The sequence below is a fragment of the Plasmodium knowlesi genome, assembly GCF_000006355.2.
Source record: "Plasmodium knowlesi strain H genome assembly, chromosome: 9".
NCBI lineage: Eukaryota > Apicomplexa > Aconoidasida > Haemosporida > Plasmodiidae > Plasmodium > Plasmodium knowlesi.
Genome location: NC_011910.2, coordinates 8,575 through 28,663, shown reverse-complemented (window position 1 = coordinate 28,663; position 20,089 = coordinate 8,575). Strand labels below are relative to the sequence as shown.

The following is a 20,089-nucleotide window of genomic DNA, read 5'->3' as shown; positions in this document are numbered from 1 at the left end:
ACACTATATTTGTATTTATTTGAACATAGTACATTAAATGAAAAGGGGGTTATATTAGAACATCCTTCTGTGAGACGCAGTTATTTAATTATTAGTAGTTATTTTCATATGTGTAACAACATGAATAATACACATATTTAGTATGTATATATGTGAACATGCGCCTTTTCAGAAAAAAAAAATAAAATAAAATACAGAATATGAAAACAATATAAGTTAAGCTAATATTATAGACTTGGAAAATTACACATTACAGGAATATTATACATTACAGGAATATTATACATTGCAGGAATATTATACATTACAGGAATATTATACATTGCAGGAATATTATACATTACAGGAATATTATACATTGCAGGAATATTATACATTACAGGAATTATATATTACGAGAATTATACATTACAGGAAACCCAGTCGTAGCTATCATTGACGCACAATTTACCTGCGTACACACTGAGGAGAATATTTATGCATAAACGAGATGGTTAAACTTTCAATAGATATTATGTACTGTACTAAGAGATTCAACCTGGCGAAGACACAGAAACACTATTAAACCTAAATTACCATAATTCCGGAATTTATCTTACTGTTGGAAGAATTATATACACATTTTAAAAAGTTATATACCCCTTTTATAAGTGTTATTATATACAATACACAAATGGAAAAAGTTTAGGCATTTTTATATTCTGCTACTTCTTGAAATTATATTACACAGGAAGATATCAGTAATAGTTGAATATAATTTAGGAATTTATAGTAAAAATGTTAACTTTTTGATTATTGAGTCAATATATAATAGGAGCAATATAGTATATTTAACAAATAATGATGAATGTACAGAAAGAATAAAGCAATAGATAAAATTTTTAACCATAAGAAGACTCTGGACAAATTATCCTATAACGTATTCTATTTATATATATATTTTTATGGGATAGAAAAATGATAAGTTATCGAAATATAATAGGGATATTTAATGTTTTCAGCCTAAATTTAGCTCTCGCGATGACCAAGGGGGAGCAGGTTATTAGTGTTAATGGTGCTGCACTAGAAAAATTTGCAAATGATACAATTACAGGTATACAGAGTATAATACCAAAAGCCATTGATTGGCTTAAAGAATTTCTGGGTGATAAAGGTGGCGGCTCTGCGGGTACATATGAAAGTGTTTGGCAGAATCCCAAGGTAATCATTCCAATTACGGCTTTTCTTCTTTTCGTATTTTTTGGTACCGCCTTCATTATTATGTCTAAGGTAAACAATAATTATGTTAGAGGAAGTTCATACCATAAAAATGTGTACATGTTTTATTTTTATAGAAAGTTAGTAATTATAGAAAAATGGTATTATATGTTTTTCTCCCTTATATTAGTATGTTCTACGGAAGAAGAAATCTAATAAGAGTAAAAAGAATTTGGAACGAATTTCAAAGTATGATTCTGCGTCTCAACCGCATGAAGAGGAAGCAGGCGACGAACCGCTTATGCCACAATCAATAAATCACGTTCCAGTGCTATATCGACAAATATTACAACCACAGATGCCGCAGCAGCAGATGGTGCATCCAGGAATATCTCAACCATCAATGGTACATGGACAAATGCCACAATATCATTTTCAACTACAACCAATATGGCAGCAAAGTGAACACCAACGAGTGCAGCCAAAACTATATGGGCAAGAACACCTTAAACAGGAAAGATTGTTACAAGAACAGTTGTTACAAGAACAGTTGTTGCAGGAACAGTTGTTGGAGGAACAACTGCAGGAGGAACAATATGATGATGAACAATTTGAACAAAGGATGCAGCAGGAACAGTTGTCTAAGGAGAAGTTACGACAAGAACGATGGTTGCAGGAACAATTACTGAGAGAACAATATGAACAAGGGCAATGTGATCGGGAACTAGTGCGGAGGTCTGAAAAGAAGGGAATAGGAAAAATAGAAGGACGAGAAGAAAAATATGATAATAATAGAGAAAATGAGAGATATGAAAGTGCGTGTAGAAAAGGAAAAAGAGAAAATAAAGAAGGAAAGGATAGGGGAGAAAGAAAAGGGGGTGTAACAAGAAAAGAAAGAAATGAAAGTAGTGGAAATAATTATAGAGAGGGAAAATACCAAGGTCGTACCAATTATGAATATGCTGACTTGAATCAGAATACACATTATATAGGATATAATCCCATAAAAAAGTAGCATATTATAAGAAAGACAGAAAGGTTATTATAGTTGTATTTATATAACATGCATTAACTATTACATAAAGAATAAAACATATTTTAATTTTACTCAAATGTAATAAAATAAAATACCATGAATATTTATGTAAAGTAAATAATATGTTTTGTAAAGAGGGTATAATAATGTTATAAATTAATGCGTTCTTCAAGGAGAATCCTTCTGATAATTATAAAGTACGATTAGATTTTTTCCCCCAAGCATTGAAGATATTAGAGTAAGTGGCAGATTAATTCGAATAACTCCTTTTCCAATTTTGTAATTTTTTTTTACGATATTCATTCAATTTAAGAATGTAGGGTATAATTAATGAATGTATAACCCAGAAGCATAGAATTATCACAAACGGGGAAGGAAGCTTTGGATGTGTATTGAGGTAAATAGAATTATACGATGTTTTAAATTCGAAGATATAAACATATTTAAGGAATAATCAATTTCATAAGTTGCGGATAACCTTAAGGTAGTATAAAGTGGGTGAAAACTAATTCGGACTGTGCAAAAGGCAGAGACAATTTTTATACATTTTATAACAATAAGTTAGTGGTAACATGAGGCAAATTTATATTATTCATATTATGTAATATTGAAATAAAAATGTATGATGTAAAGAAACTCCTAGATCTATAGAAGGAATTATATTCTAAGGAGCAGAATATAATTATCAAATTATTTGCATTACCTATAAATATCTTCCACAGTAGTAGAGGAAAATAAGATTATATATATATATATATATACCGATTGCCTATCTGAATTAAACATATATATTCAGTAGGAACCTATAATATATAAAATAGTAATGGAATGTAAGGTGCTATAGTTTAAGGAATTCTTAGGGAAAACAGAAAAATGCGATATGCCAATACTACATTTAATGTAAAGAATAAATATTTGAAATATGTCTCATATTATGTAGCACAGGTAAATCTGAAGAATGAATTATTAATATTGGTTCCATATATATTAGATAGTATACAGGACAACGTATGGAAATTTGCAATTTATGAAGACGAGGAAATTATTTGCCTCCTTTGGAAATAGTTATTTCATTATACCTTGAAGATGTAATTTAAAGTAGGGTACATGTGCGTAATTACTTTACAGTAGCTTAAAAGTAATATGCTTCAGATTGGCATAATTGTAAAATATGTTCACACCATGAAGTGTTTATTTTTCTTTTAAGAACACCCTTGGAGTATGTGTGTACTATATTTAGAACTCCTTAACATTGTTACCGGACAATCATATAGAATAATTAGAAGTACAGAACATAATGCGAACAACCCATTTTACAGTTATTATAATTATTATTCAATTAATCTAGCAATAGTGTGGTATTATGGAATAAAGCGATAGCATAAGTAGAACTGCAACTTTAAATTGATAAGAATAGTACCCTGGAGAAGGGTGTTATTATATTTTAAATGAACACAATATAAAACTATTCCTGAAAAAGTAAGTTGTACCTATTAATTGGTAATATGCATAATTGAAGAATTTTTCCTTCTTTTTTTTGAGATTATTGAGATAGTATACTTACTGAACATTTATACATTATTAGAAGACATATGTTATAATTCAACAGGGATATATATAACTAGTTGGAAATGACTACGATTACCTTACCTATGAGTATTTCGGAATATATATTTCGGAATTGTCATATTTGTTTTAATTATAAGAATAATAGTACAATAAAGTGTCCTATAGACATCATTATATTTTTGTTAAAATATCATGATTATATTTAATTTCAATTAAGTTGTAGTTAATATGTAATTAATGCAAATTAGTAAAGATTCTTATATCCATATAATTTAGTTCACCGCTAGAGAATGATGTTTCTATTTTTGATATTCATAATTGATAAACGAAACTAATACTCGATATTATCTTTTACTTAATCTCTCTGCTTTCATATTATATCAATGGAAGGATTATTATATTTATATTTATTTATGTAGCTTTTAAAAATACTTAAAGTGTGTATTTACGCAAAAGATTTTTGACGTGATAATATTATGAGTATTATAATAAATTTGCTTCGTTACACACTGCATTATATATTTCACATACTTGTTTGTTCCAGCATTATCGTGATTATAGTTGTAATTCTTCTCATTTCAAGCAATATAGTGAAAATGTGTATCATTCTTACGCTAATGTTTTTTTTCTCTTTTCTTTTTTTCCCCCCCTTGCTAAAAATATTTTTTCTTTTTTTTCTTTTTCCTCTATTTTTTTTTTTTTTTCGAACAAAAAGAACATATTCTACTAGAAAGCTAAATAGCAGACCATATTGTTCTCCTTACACCCCTAAAAAATGCGAAATCTTACACATACACCCCATACGCATTCATTTATTCCCTTTTTTTTTTTTTTTCTTTTTTTTTTCTTTATATCCATTTCTTTACTTCCTCTTTTCTTCGAATATTAATTTTTTTTTTTTTTTTTCTAGGCTCTCATATTCATTATCCATTGAACATGAGCACAAACACAAACAACAACAAAATAAAAAGGAAAAAAAAAAAAAGTGTGTTCTTAGAAAAAAAGAAGAATGTTTTTTTTTTTTTTTTTTTCTATAAACAAAAGGTGTTTTTTCACCAAAAAAAAAAAAAAAAAAATTTGAAAAGAAAAAAAGAAATAAATGTGGAAGAAAGAATCTTTTTTTTTTTTTTCTTTTTTTTTTTCTAGGATCTCACATTCATTATACATTGAGCATATGAGCACTTTCAAACAATACAAAAAAAGGACAAAAAGGGAATGAAACCAATATTTCTTCTTCCCAAAATAATTTACATTCCAAACATATATATTTTTCCCTTATCACGACACTAAGTCAAAATTATTTGTGTGTGTGTGTCTGCTAATTCTAATGAAATGATCTAAATATAACACATTATCAATGAAGGTTTTCATCCATTTCACACTCCTCAAAAGAATGTCTTCATTCTCACAGAGTAAAACTTTTAATTTATATCCTTAATCCTAAACCCTAAACCCTAAAACATAAACCCGGAACCATTAACACTAAACCCTAAAACCATGGATCCTAAACCGTTAACCCTAAAACCTAAACCTGAACCCAGAACTGTAAACCCTGAACCCTGAAACCATAAAACCTAAACAGTGAACCTGAGACCATGAACCCTAAATCCCTAAATCCTAAACATTGAACCTTAAACCCTAAACCGTGAACCTGAGACCATGAACCTTAAACCATAAACCCGGAACCTAAACTTGGAACAAGTTCCATTGGAATACTTTCCATAGGAACTCGTTCCATAAGAACGTCTTCCTTAAGAACCTGTTCTTCCTCCATTAATTCGGATCCCATGAACTCTTGAACCAAAAGTTCCAGAAAATCCTTCTGGTTCAATTGTGTGTCCCCTTTTTGACATTCGTCCAACACTTCAAAATGAATTTCAATAATCGTTCGACGATTCACACGACCACTACCACCAGGATCGCGACCGGAACGTTTCGTTCTGGTTGGAGCAGAACGAGGTTTTCGTTCCTTCACTAAACGATATTCATGTGCAGCACCTTCATCCACATGACCGAGGACTTGTTCCTGTACCGATGAACCAGGGATTTCAGTAGGAGATCTTCTGAAACGTGGTCCTCCTTTACCAAGAGGACCAAAATACTACAGAAAAAAAAAAAAAAAAAAATGAGAGGATATTTTTGCTAAGAAGATTGTGAAATATTATTTTTACACATTTAATTTTATTTTTTTAAACCATTAAAAAAATTTTTTTTTCTCCTTTTAACCATTAAAAAAAATTTTCTTTTCCTTTTAACCGTTAAAAAAAATTTTTTTTTTTCCTTTTAACCACTAAAAAAAATTTTCTTTTCCTTTTAACTATTAAAAAAAATTTTATTTTTTATTCCTTTTTTTATTCTTTTAACTGTTAAAATTTTTTTTTTTTTTTATCTTACCTTCCAAAGGTAATAAGCCATAGCAGAAAGGCCAATGGAGACAGGAGCCAAAGGAAGAAAAGGGGTAAGGAGATCCGTAAGAAGGATGGGACAGACTGTATTCTCTAATGTTTTTTCCATATGTTCTTTGTTTTGGTCGTCTTTGAACAGTGGTTTCACTTTGTCCTGTACTTCGTCAGTGCCAATGAAGCAACCATCATAATCTTCTTTTAATTTGCATTCAAAACAAGAATTAGGACCATTCTTGTTGCATGGAGGTGTGTCATTCATAATGGCATTACTTTGATTGAAAGCGTAATCTATGCCCGAATCTACGCTACAATTAGGATGTACCTTATACTTTTTTTGTTCTTCTGCCATTTTTTGCAATTGTTTTGCATACTCTTTAAGAAATAAACAACCCATCGTTTGTTCAAACGTTGGGCCATTAACATGGCCCAACGTGTGGCCGCTACCGCGGCCATAAATGTGTTTTAATCCTGCAGCAAAAAGCAAACAAGCTGCTCTATTTGTTTGTTTTTCTTTATGGCCTAAAGTATTCCAATTGCTTTCTTTGCAGAACTCGCCAACGTTCGATTTAGTCTGACCCTTCGTCATTTGTTCTAGAAGTTGCTTTAATGCATCCTTGGCGTCTCCTTCGATGTTGGTCTGATCATAAAAGAAGAAGGGAAGGAAGAGAGAAAAATATATATATGTATATGTATACATATACATATGCAACTATATATATAAATACATACATACATACATACATACATACATACATACATACATACATACATACATACATACATACATACATACATACATACATACATACATACATACATACATACATACATACATACATACATACATACATACATACATACATACATACATACATACATACATACATACATGCATACATACATATACATATACTTATATGCATCTTTCCATGCTTACCCAAGATGGTGTTTTTCCATTTTGGCCATTTTTCGAGTTCCATTTCTTTGCTGCGCATTGGAGTTGAGTACAGAAAGAGTTATTCATGTCAGTGATAGTAGTTAAGGTTTTCTTTACTTCGGGGATGAATTGGGGTGGTTTGTTGTCTTCGAGGAGGAATTTGTTCATTTCAGTTTGGACATTTTTTCTGTTGGTGTTGTCATTGCAACTTCCGTTTTGTGTTGGATTCATCAAAGAACTGTCAACACTTAGTTCGCAACTACTAAATTCTGAGTTTGATATCCTATTACATTTGAAACAACCATTATTATTAGCACCATTACATGGAGTCGAAGGCGAAGAATTATTATTATTTTTTTCATTCCATTTAGTGAACATTTTATTTATTGTTGTCTCATCAATGGGACATTTATCCTTCGACTTTTCAATTATTTTATCAGCGTACATGTTAAGAGCAATACAACCAACTGTTCTTTCGAACAGTTGGTCATTACCACTCTTTGCATTGTTTTTAATGTGTTGTAATCCTGCCGCGATATGATTACATGCTTTTCTTTCCACACTATCAGGATTATTATCTCCAAATGCTTCGCATGCACCATTATTGTTCGTTGCATTCGTTGTTCCATTCTGAGAGATTTGTTGGAACATCTTCGTCAGTTCCTCTTTAACAGCCTTATCCCAGAATTCACACTGTAAAATAAAAAAAAAAAAAAGAAAAGGTTCTATATATATAGTTGGTAGGTTGGTTGGTTGTGTAGTATCCGGTTCCCATTATCCGGTTGGTGTAGTATCCGGTTCCCATCATCCGGTTGGTGTAGTATCCGGTTCCCATCATCCGGTTGGTGTAGTATCCGGTTCCCATCATCCGGTTGGTGTAGTATCCGGTTCCCATCATCCGGTTGGTGTAGTATCCGGTTCCCATCATCCGGTTGGTGTAGTATCCGGTCCCTGTCTGCGAGGAATTTTTCCTATACCCCTAAAGCAACTAAAGCTAACACTAAAACTTTATTCTAACACCCTTAAATCCTTCTTCTTATACCCTAAAACCTTCCCCCTAAAACAGGAATCTAAGTTCTAACACCCTGACACCTTTATTCTTGAACCCAGAATCTGAATTTTTTTTTTTTTTTTTTTTTTTTTTTTTTTTCTTTTATTCCTTCTACCCCCTCAGTGTTGTGGTAGGTCGGATGTTGGTTGTGTTGGTAGTAGTAATACTTACCCAAGTCTTCGTCGTTGCACTATTACCGTTAACTTGCTTGTGCTTTTGGAACCATTTGGGTGCGGCGCATTGGAGTTTTTCACATAAAGATTCTGTTTTGTTTATGTCCTTCATGGCAGTAGTTGCTTCGTTCTCCATTTCAGACTCTAGTGTTTTTAATTTACCGGTTATATTATCGGGGGTGATATCTGTGGTAATTGTACAAGTGTCCAAGTTATCATCCCATTTACATTCAATGCACGGGCTATCGCCCGTGCATTTACCATCACCAGTTGGTTTCCACGAATTAAAAGCCTTCTTTAAACCGGAATTGATAACACATTTTGATTTATCTTTCATATGTTTCGCATATTCCTTAAGAAGGAAACAACCCATTGCTTCTTTCAACGATGTATGTTTGGATAAGATGGGGTACTTCGAAATATCATTCGTTGTAATTCCCTTCAGTTTTTCGAAACCGGCATGCAAATAATTGCATGCCCTCTTTTCAGGGGTGGTGGGTATTCTAGTTTTGCCATTATTATCATCCATTGTATCACATCCATTTCCGCTGCCACTTTTACCCCCATTCACCTTCATTTGCTCTGCCAATTCTTGCCACAAGTTCTTAACATCCTTCTCCCAAAAGTTTTCCTGTATAAGTTGGTGGTATAATATATATATATATATATATGCATAAATGCATATACATATACATGTATACATATATACACGTATATGTATACATACGTACATACACATATATGTATATATGTATATACACTTTTCCCCCTTACCACATTAGACTTATTCTTTTGTGCGTCAGAGGAATTGAAGTGGGATGCTATACATTTTAAACCGTCACATAAAGTAGTCATTTTATTTATGTCAGTTAGCATATCCTTCATGTTGGGGTTGTCGTCCTTGAAGATGTCTTCCACTTTGGTCTTTGCATTCTCTTTTGGGGTTGTATTACTATTTATGATAATTCTCTCAAGGCAACTTTCCCATTTGTCATTTTCATCCCATTGGCAAGGGACACATTGTCCCTTGGCACCAGCACTACCATTGCAAGAAGGTGCTTTCTTACTTAGGTCCTGCCACAAACTGAAAGCTTGGCTTATCCCTTCATCAATAAGACAAGTTGCCTTTTCTTTCATATGTTTTGCATAGGAATGAAGTAATAGACAACCCACTGTTTGTTTCAACAGTGCGTTGTCCAAAATTTTACCCTTGACTGACGTCGTCGTACCGTTGTACAGTTCGTTTAAGCCGGCATGCAAATAATTGCATGCCGTCTTCTCAGAATGAGTTGCATTTTCCATTTTATCACATTCTCCATTTCCGTTTCCTTTCCCTTTAGTTGCCTTAATTTTCTCTGCCAATTCTTCCCACAATTTCTTAACATCATCCTTCCAGAATGTGTCCTGTATAAGGTGGTGGTGGTATAATATATATATATTTATATATGCATATGCACATATACATATACATATGTATACATGTATATGTATACACTCCTCTTCTTTTTTTCATTCATTCTATTTTTTTTTTGTTCTCTGTGTATTGGGTTGCTGTAGTATTCGGTTGTTATGCCATCCGGTTTCCCCTCTGCCATCGGGTTGGTGTGTAATATGCGGGCCCTGTCTGCGAGGAGTTTTTCCTCTCCCCCCCCTTCAAAACAACTAAAGCTAAACTCGGAACCTCACCCCAACACCCTGAAAAGCGTACTCTAACACCCTTAAAACGTTATTCCAAACCACCTAAAACCTTTACTCCTACACCCCTCAAGCTTTATTCCAATACCCCTTCAACCTTATTCGAACATCCTTACAACCATATTATAATATCCTACAACCTTCTTCCTAAAACCGGAATCTGACTTCTAACACCCCTGAAACCATCCTCCAGCACCCCTAAAACCTTATTCCAACACCCTTAGAACCTTATTCCAACACCCCAACAACATTACTCTAACACCCGGAATCTGACATCTAGCACCCAACAACCTTACTCTAACGCCCTGAATCTGACATCTAACACCCCGGAACCTTCCCATCTTCACCCAACCATTTCTTTTTTTTTTTTTTTATTCTTTTTTCGAGAGTTGCCCAATAGGTGTTATATCTTGTTCTCGTAAAAAAGTGTATGGGACATCCGCGCGCGAGCGCGCGGACTATACTACGCTTTCGCGCAAAATGTGTGGAAGAGTGCTAAACATTCATAATTAGAACTTTAAAAAAAAGTAAAAAAGAAGATTCTTTCTCCCATCTTTCTTTCTTATTTTGTTTGCAACTTTCATTTTTTTTTTTTTTTTTTTTGTGAAAGGACACACTTTTGTTTATAGGAAAAAAAAAAAAAAAAACATTCTTCTTTTTTTTTTTAAGAACATTATTATTTTATTTTTTTTTTTTTCCCTTTATTTTTTTCCCCCCCCAAATTTTTTTTTCCTTTTTTTCTGTTTTTTTTTTTTTTTTTCCGTGAAAAAAGAAAATCTTTTCCTAGAGAACTAAATGGAAGGCCACATTGCTATACGTGTATCCAAGAACTTTAACCATAAAAATACGAAATCTTACACATATACACCGTAAAATATTATAAATCCCGCAACCTAAAAATACGAAATCTTACACACGTGCACCGTAAAATATTATAAATCCCGCAACCTAAATACGAAATCCTACACATATACACCGTAGAATATTATAAATCCCGCAAACTAAATACGAAATCTTACACATATATACCGTAAAATATTATAAATCCCGCAGAACTAAATACGAAATCTTACACATATACACCGTAAAAATATTAAATCCCGCAACCTAAATACGAAATCTTACACATATACACCGTAAAATATAAAATCCCACAACCTAAATACGAAATCTTACACATATACACCGTAAAAATATTAAATCCGGCAACCTAAATACGAAATCTTACACATATATACCGTAAAATATTAAATCCCGCAACCTAAATACGAAATATTACACATATACACCGTAAAATATTATAAATCCCGTAACCTAAATACGAAATCATACACATATACACCGTAAAATATTATAAATCCCGCAAACTAAATACGAAATCTTACACATATACACCGTAAAATATTATAAATCCCGCAACCTAAAAATACGAAATCTTACACACGTGCACCGTAAAATATTATAAATCCCGCAACCTAAATACGAAATCCTACACATATACACCGTAAAATATTATAAATCCCGTAACCTAAATATGAAATCTTACAAATACACCGCAAAATATTAAATCCCGCAACCTAAATACGAAATCATACAAATACACCGCAAAATATTAAATCCCGCAACCTAAATACGAAATCATACAAATACACCGAAAAATATTAAATCCCACAAGCTAAATACGAAATCTTACACATATGCACCGTAAAATATTATAAATCCCGCAACCGAAATACGAAATCTTACACATATACACCGTAAAATATTATATCCCGCAACCTAAATGCGAAATCTTACACATATTCACCGTAAAATATTAAATCCTGCAACCTAAATGCGAAATCTTACACATATACACCGAAAAATATTAAATCCCACAACCTACATGCAAAATCTTACACATATACACCGTAAAAATATTAAATCCGGCAACCTAAATACGAAATCTTACACATATACACCGTAAAATATTATAAATCCCGCAACCTAAATACGAAATATTACACATATACACCGTAAAATATTATAAATCCCGTAACCTAAATATGAAATCTTACAAATACACCGCAAAATATTAAATCCCGCAACCTAAATACGAAATCATACAAATACACCGAAAAATATTAAATCCCACAAGCTAAATACGAAATCTTACACATATGCACCGTAAAATATTATAAATCCCGCAACCTAAATGCGAAATCTTACACATACACCATAAAATATTAAATCGCACAATCTAAATGCGAAATCTTACACGTACACCGTAAAATATTAAATCCCGCAATCTAAATGCGAAATCTTACACATGTGCACCGAAAAAATATTAAATCCCGTAACCTAAATACGAAATCTTACAATTTACACCGTAAAATATTATATCCCGCAACCTAAATGCGAAATCTTACACATATACACCGTAAAATATAAAATCCCGTAACCTAAATATGAAATCTTACAATTTACACCGTAAAATATTATATCCCGCAACTTAAATACGAAATCGTTCACATATACACCGTAAAAATATTATATCCCGCAACCTAAAAATGCGAAATCTTACACATATACAACGTAAAATATTATATCCCGCAACCTAAATGCGAAATCATACACATACACCTTCAATGGGGGAAATTTTATATACCCGCCATACACATTCATTCATTCCCTTTTTTCTATTTTTCTTTACTCTTTAATTTTTTTTTTCCTTCTTTATTTCATTTTTTTTTTCTTTTCCTTGCGGAAAATCATTTTTTCTTTTTTTCCTTTTCTTTTCTTACTTTTCTTTTCTTACTTTTCTTTTATTCCTTTTCTTTTTATTCCTTTTCCTTTTCTTTTTATTCGTTTTACTTTTTTTTTTTTTCTTTTTTCTTTTTCCTTTCTTTTTTATTTTTATTTATTTATTTTTTCTTTTCTCTTTCATGTTGATGTGTAGTATGGGGTTTGCATTCCCCTGCCATCCGGTGCATACCATCCGATTGGTGTAGTATCCGGTCTTTCTCTGCGATCCGGTTAGTGTGTAGTATCGGGTCCCTGTCTGCGAGGAGTCTTTCCTCTCCCCCCCCTAAAGTAGCTAAAGCTAACCCTGAAACCTTATTCCAATACCCTGAAACCTTATTCCAATACCCTGAAACCTTATTCCAATACCCTGAAACCTTATTCCAATACCCTGAAACCTTATTCCAATACCCTGAAACCTTATTCCAATACCCTGAAACCTTATTCCAATACCCTGAAACCTTATTCTAACACCTTTACCAACTTATTCTGACACCCCTAAGACCCTATTCTGACACCCCTAAGAACCTTATTCTAACACCCTTACCACCTCATTCTGACACCCCTAAGACCCTATTCTGACACCCCTACAACCTTATTCTAACACCCCCAAAACAACCATATTCTAACGCCCTTACAACCTTACTCCTGTACCCTAAAACCTTCGTCCTATACCCCTACAACCTTCATCCTAAACCCGGAATCTGACTTCTAACACCCTTAAAACATTCTTCCTAAACCCGGAATCTGAATTCTAACACCCCTACAACCTTCCCCTAAACCCGGAATTTAAGTTCTAACACCCTTACAACCTTATTCCTCAACCCGGAACCCACTACCTATACCCCTAAAACGTTCTTTCTAAACCCGGAATCTAAGTTCTAACACCCTGACACTTTCCCCCTAAACCGGGATCTAACTTTTGACACCCCTACAACATTCTTCCTAAACCCGGAATCTGTTTTCTAACACCCTGACACCTTCCTCCTAAACCCGGAATATAATTTCTAACATCCCAACAACCTTACACCTAAATCCGAAATCTAAGTCCCAACACCCTGCAACTTTGTCCTAAACCCGGAATCTAAGTCCCAACACCCTGCAACTTTGTCCTAAACCCGGAATCTAAGTTCTTACACCCTGAGACCTTCTTCCTAATCCCGGAATCTGACTTCAAACATCCCTACAACGTTCCTCCTAAACCCGGAATCTAAGTCCTAACAACCCCACAACCTTCCTCCTGAACCCAGAATCTAAGTTCTAACACCCTGGCACCTTTGTCCTAAACCCAGAATCTAAGTTCTAACACCCTGACACCTTCGTTCTGAACACGGAATCTAAGTTCTAACACCCTCACAACCTTTATCTTAAACGCGGAATCTAAATTCTGACACCCTAAAACCTTTGTCCTAAACCCGGAATCTGACTTCTTACACCCTGACACCTCCCTCCTAAACCCGGAATCTAAGTTCTAACACCCCTACAACCTTACTCCTAAACTCGGAATCTGATTTCTGACACCCCTACAACGTTATTCTAACACCCTTACCACCTTATTCTAATACCCTTACCACCTTATTCTAACACCCCTACCATTTTATTCTAACACCCTTACCACCTTATTCTAACACCCTTACCACCTTATTCTAACACCCTTACAACCTTATTTGAACACCTCTACCACCTTATTCTAACACCCCGAAGACCATATTATGACACCCCTAAGACGCTATTCCGACACCCCTAAGACCCTATTGTAACACCCTTACCACCTTATTCTAACACCCTTATCACCTTATTCTAACACCCCATACAACCTTATTCCAATACCACTACAACCTTATTCTAACATCCCTACAAACTTACTCCTATACACAAACAACCTTATTCTAACACCCCTACAACCTTAAACCTATACCATAGAACCTTATTCTAGCACCCCTACAACCTTATTCTGACACCCCCACAACCTTACTCATATACCCCAACAACGTTATTCTAATACCCCCACAACGTTATTCTAATACCCCTACCACCTTATTCTAACACCCCTAAAAACCTTATTCTAACAACCTTATCACCTCATTCTAACACCCCTGACAACCTTTATTCTAACATCCCTACAACCTTATACTAACACCCCTACAACCTTATTCTAACACCCGTACAACCTTATTCTAACACCCAGAATCTGAAATATTTCTTTTTCTTTTTTTTTTTTTTTTTTTTTTTTTTTTATTCCTTTTCTTTTTCTTTTTTTATTCCTTTTCTTTTTATTCCTTTTCTTTCTATACCTTTTTCTCTTTATTCCTTCTCTTCTTATTCCTTCCTCTTTCCTTCCACCACCTTCCCTTTCATTCCTTCTCCTTTTCTCCTCTTTCATTCCCCTTCCTTCTCCTTTTCATTCTATTCCTTTTCCTTCTATTCCTTTTCCTTCTATTCCTTTTCATTCTATTCCTATTCCTTCTATTCTTATTCCTTCTATTCCTATTCCTTCTATTCCTATTCCTTCTATTCTTATTCCTTCTATTCCTATTCCTTCTATTCTTATTCCTTCTATTCCTATTCCTTCTATTCTTATTCCTTCTATTCCTATTCCTTCTATTCTTATTCCTTCTATTCCTATTCCTTCTGTTCCTATTCCTTCTATTCCTTTTCATTCTATTCCTTTTCATTCTATTCCTTTTCATTCTATTCCTTTTCATTCTATTCCTTTTCATTCTATTCCTTTTCATTCTATTCCTTTTCATTCTACTCCTTCTCATTCTATTCCTTTTCTTTCGTTTTCTTCTTTTATTCCTTTTTCTTTTATTCCTTTTTCCTTTTCATCCCCTTTCTTCCATTTCTCTTTCTTCTATTCCTTTTCTTCTTATTCCTTCATTTTTATTTTCTTTGTACTCCTATTCATTGTACTTACCTCATTGCCTGATAACTTCACCCGAGATGCTAGACATTGTAGTCGATCACATAAGGAAGGACCCTTGTTTCCCTTCGTTTCGGTTATGTCCTTGAGAGCGGTCTTGACTTCGGTCGCTTTGTCTGTCGTGAGTATTTTGTTCAATTCGTCCTTTACATTGGCATTGTCACTGCCAATTTTGCAACCTTCATAATTGACCTTCTCCAAATTGCATTCAATACAAGGTTGCCTTGTGCATTTTCCTTTAATACTGCGCCATGCATCAGAACCTGCCTCAATTCCTTTAGATATATCGCAAATTGTACTTTTTTCTTTCATTTCTTGAACGACTCTCTTTAACATGAAACAAGAAACTAACTGCTGAAACTCTTGGTTGTCGAAGGGGTTCTTATTTTTCTGAGGTGACGAATTATTCTGCGCGCTATATTCATGCTCAATACTCGAAATGTGCTTTAAACCTGCTGCAACAAGTTCGCAGGCAGTTCTGTTGGCTTCACCGGCTGCATTGGCCTCCCAAGGAAAGTAGTCCTTGTCTGTAGTGCAGTATTCCGTTGCAACTGCTGTTTGATTCTCAGGTTTCTTCATTCCATCCAGCAGTGATTCTAACGCTGCTCCAAAGTCATTCTTCACGTCATCCTAAACATAAAACGGGAATTATATATATATATACATATGTATACATATATACATATATACATATATACATATATATACATATACATATATACATATATACATCTACATATATAGATACATATATACATATATATACATATATGTGTATATGTATATATGTTGTCGATGTTATGGATGTTGTTATGGATGTTGTTATGGATGTTGTTATTATTGTTATGGTTATTTCCGTTCCAACATCAACACACTAAACCACAACCATGACCACGACAACACATTCCTTACCCAGGATGCCGTTCCGGTTTGTCCCTTATTCTCTTTCCATTTATTTGCTACACATGTAAGATTTCCGCAGAAGGTTTTCTCTGTACATGGTTTACCTATAAGCAGACACGGACAAACACATAGACACATACATATATATATATATACATACATATACATATATATACATATATACATATGTATATACTTATATGTATATATACATATATATATGTGTATATATACATATAATGTTGTTGTTGCTGTTGTTGTGTTGTTGGTTGTGTTGTGGTTGTGTTGTGGTTGTGTTGGTTATGTTGGTTATGTTGTTGTTGTGTTAGTATGTTGGTTGTGTTAGTATGCTGGTTGTGTTAGTATGTTGTGTTGTGTTAGTATGTTTGGTTGTGTCAGTATGTTGTGTTGTTGTGTTGTTGTTGTGTTGTGGTTGTGTTGTTGTTGTGGTGTTGTTGTGTTGTTGTTGTGTTGGTTGTGTTGGTTGTGTTAGTATGTTGGTTATGTTAGTATGTTGTGTTGTGTTAGTAGGTTGGTTATGTTAGTATGTTGTGTTGTGTTAGTATGTGTTGGTTATGTTAGTATGTTGGTTATGTTAGTATGTTGGTTATGTTAGTATGTTGTGTTGTGTTAGTATGTTCGTTGTGTTAGTACGTTGGTTGTGTTGGTTGTGTTGGTTGTGTTAGTATGTTTGGTTGTGTTGTGGTTGTGTTGTGGTTGTGTCAGTATGTTGGTTTGTGTTAGTATGTTGGTTCTGTGTTAGTATGTTGGTTATGTTAGTATGTTGATTATGTTAGTATGTTGTGTTGTGTTAGGATGTTGGTTGTGTTAGTATGTTGGTTGTGTTAGTATGTTGGTTGTGTCAGTATGTTGGTTATGTTGGTTGTGTTGGTTATGTTAGTATGTTTGGTTGTGTTAGTATGTTGGTTGTGTTAGTATGTTGGTACCAACATACAACCAACATTTTGTAGTGTTCGTGGTACCAACATTTGGTAGTGGTACCAACACAACCATTAGTACCAAAATTTGGTAGTGTTCGTTGTGCCAGATTCATTGTGGTGGGGTTTGGGTTTACTTACATATGGTCTTGATAAGAGAAGACGTCCTTAAAAAACTACTTTTACTAGAAAGACCAGTATCGTTCAACTTGGGATCAATTTCTTTCTTCAATTGTAGTTCGCCTTTGTCATTTGTTTTAACTTTGCAATCAGCAGATATCGCAAACCTCGGACACGTAAAACATTTATCATTACCATTGCAACCAGTACTTGCCTCCTTAATTTTTTCATTAATACTCTTCTCAAATGCCTTATCTATCCCATTCTTTACATTCTTCTCATCCTTACATGGAAAATTTTGGTCTTCTAATTTATCTGCGATGGCATTTAATAAAACGCAGCGCATCGTTCTTTCGAGTGATGCCGTAACGGCATCGTTACCATTGCCGTTGGCGGGGATGTTGTAGAGGTTTTTTAATCCTGCTGCTATAAGGAGGCAAGCCTCCTTTCCTTCCTTATCTTGCATATTGCAGAGGCCGCTGACAGTTGAATCTCCTTTATACGAAATTATACCTTCCTCAAGCTTGGTGATTTGACTTGTGAATTTACTCCGCACCCTATCCTGTAAGTATATATATATATATACATATGCATAAATGCATATGTACATATGTATTTGCATACATACGTACATACATATATGTATAAACTTGTATATACATACATACATATACGTTTATGTATATATACATATACACATATACGTAGTACATATATATATGTATACATATATACACATATGCACATACATACGTCTATATGTACATATATGTACATGTATGTAAGTTTATGTGTGATCCATGGTTATGTCCTTACCAAGTCACTTGACCCTGTCTTCTTTTCTTCTAACCACCTATTAACTACACATTTGACTTGGTCACAGAGTTTATCCACTTTATTTATTTTCTTTGCCATGTCACCTATTTTGGGGTCCTTCTGCAGGATGTCGTCTACTTTCTTCTTTGCGTTCTCCGCAGTGCTAGATGTGCTGCTTATGTTAACTTTCTGAAGGCAATCTTCCCATTTGTCCTTATATTCCTCCCACTTGCATGGAACAGCAATTTTAGTACCCTTCCCAGCTGTGTCAAATGCCTTTTTTATACCATCATCAATAAGACAAGTTGCTTTTTCTTTCATGTGTTTTGCATAAGCGTGAAGTAAAAAACAACCCATCGTTTGTCTAAACGATGGGTTGTCCTTTAAAACGTCGCCTGTCGGCGACGACACCGGCTGCGCCGGTGTCGTCCCCGTATACAGATAGTTTAAGCCGGCATGCAAAAATTTGCATGCCGCCTTTTCAGAAGGAGATGCATCAGTTCCATTGGCATTCTGATTACAATCTGCATTATCCTGTGTGCCATTTGTGTTCATTGCTGTGGACAAGTCTGTCCACAGCTCCTTCACAGAGCCATTTGTTTCGTCCCAAAAGTTGTTCTGTAAGTGAAGTAATATATATATATATATATATGCATATGCATAAATGCATATGCATATATACATATGTATGTATACATATGTATACATACGTATGTATACATATATACGTATATGTATATGTACATACATATGGACACACATGTATACATGTATATACATATACATAAATGTATATGTAAGTATATGTATGTACATACATGTATATATGTATATACATATATGTGTCTGAATATGTATGTATACATATGTATGTATATGTATATATGTATATATACATACACGCATACATATATATATGTAAGTATATATATGTATGTATACATACATATGTATACATACGTATACATATACATATACATGTATATGTACATTCGTACATACATACGTATGTACATGTGTATATGTGTACGCATATGTGTATACATATATGTCTACATACATATGTACATACGTACATATGTATATATGTGTATATGCATCTGTACATCCTTGTATATGTATATACATATGTATGTATACGTATATACGTACATATATATACATGTATATGTATATATATATGCATACATATACATATGTATACATATACATATGTATACATATACATATGTATATGTATGTATGTATGTATATGCGTCTACATATATGTCGTATGTATATATATGTACATAGATGTATGTATATGTATGTATATATATGTATAGTTGTTCTCTTACGTTGCTCCCTCCTTGTCCTGCTGCTCCTGCTGTTGTACTATTTTCCCATAGATGTTTCATGCAAGTTAAGCGTTCACACATAGTTTTCTCCTCGCCGCTGCTGCTCTTGTCCTTAATACATACTTCAGCTGTAAAGGTGAAAGAAGGATGAAATTGTGTTGATTGTATGTGTATGTTGTTTCCCCCTTTCCTTCCCCCCCCCCGCCCC

The 20,089-nt window shown here is 33.7% G+C and overlaps 2 protein-coding genes across 2 annotated transcripts in view; one reads left to right on the top strand and one right to left on the bottom strand.

The window, feature by feature from the left end:
* Positions 1-1,020: 1,020 nt before the first annotated feature.
* On the top strand, positions 1,021-2,212 carry PKNH_0900200 (Plasmodium exported protein, unknown function; the record flags this gene model as incomplete). Its single annotated transcript, XM_039114033.1, has 2 exons — positions 1,021-1,269; positions 1,388-2,212. 2 exons carry the CDS (start codon positions 1,021-1,023, stop codon positions 2,210-2,212), a joined length of 1,074 nt encoding a protein of 357 aa, XP_038969663.1.
* Positions 2,213-5,468: 3,256 nt separating this feature from the next.
* PKNH_0900100 (SICAvar, type I) overlaps positions 5,469-20,089 on the bottom strand; it is a gene marked incomplete at both ends in the record, with an annotated part of 19,177 nt that continues 4,556 nt past the window's right edge. The window contains 10 exons of the mRNA XM_039114032.1: positions 5,469-5,903; positions 6,197-6,844; positions 7,145-7,837; positions 8,367-8,999; positions 9,143-9,772; positions 15,762-16,397; positions 16,680-16,774; positions 17,750-18,290; positions 18,545-19,162; positions 19,882-20,009. Of these exons, the coding sequence (XP_038969662.1) occupies positions 5,469-5,903; positions 6,197-6,844; positions 7,145-7,837; positions 8,367-8,999; positions 9,143-9,772; positions 15,762-16,397; positions 16,680-16,774; positions 17,750-18,290; positions 18,545-19,162; positions 19,882-20,009 (5,057 nt within the window). The remainder of the gene's footprint in view (positions 5,904-6,196; positions 6,845-7,144; positions 7,838-8,366; positions 9,000-9,142; positions 9,773-15,761; positions 16,398-16,679; positions 16,775-17,749; positions 18,291-18,544; positions 19,163-19,881; positions 20,010-20,089) is intronic.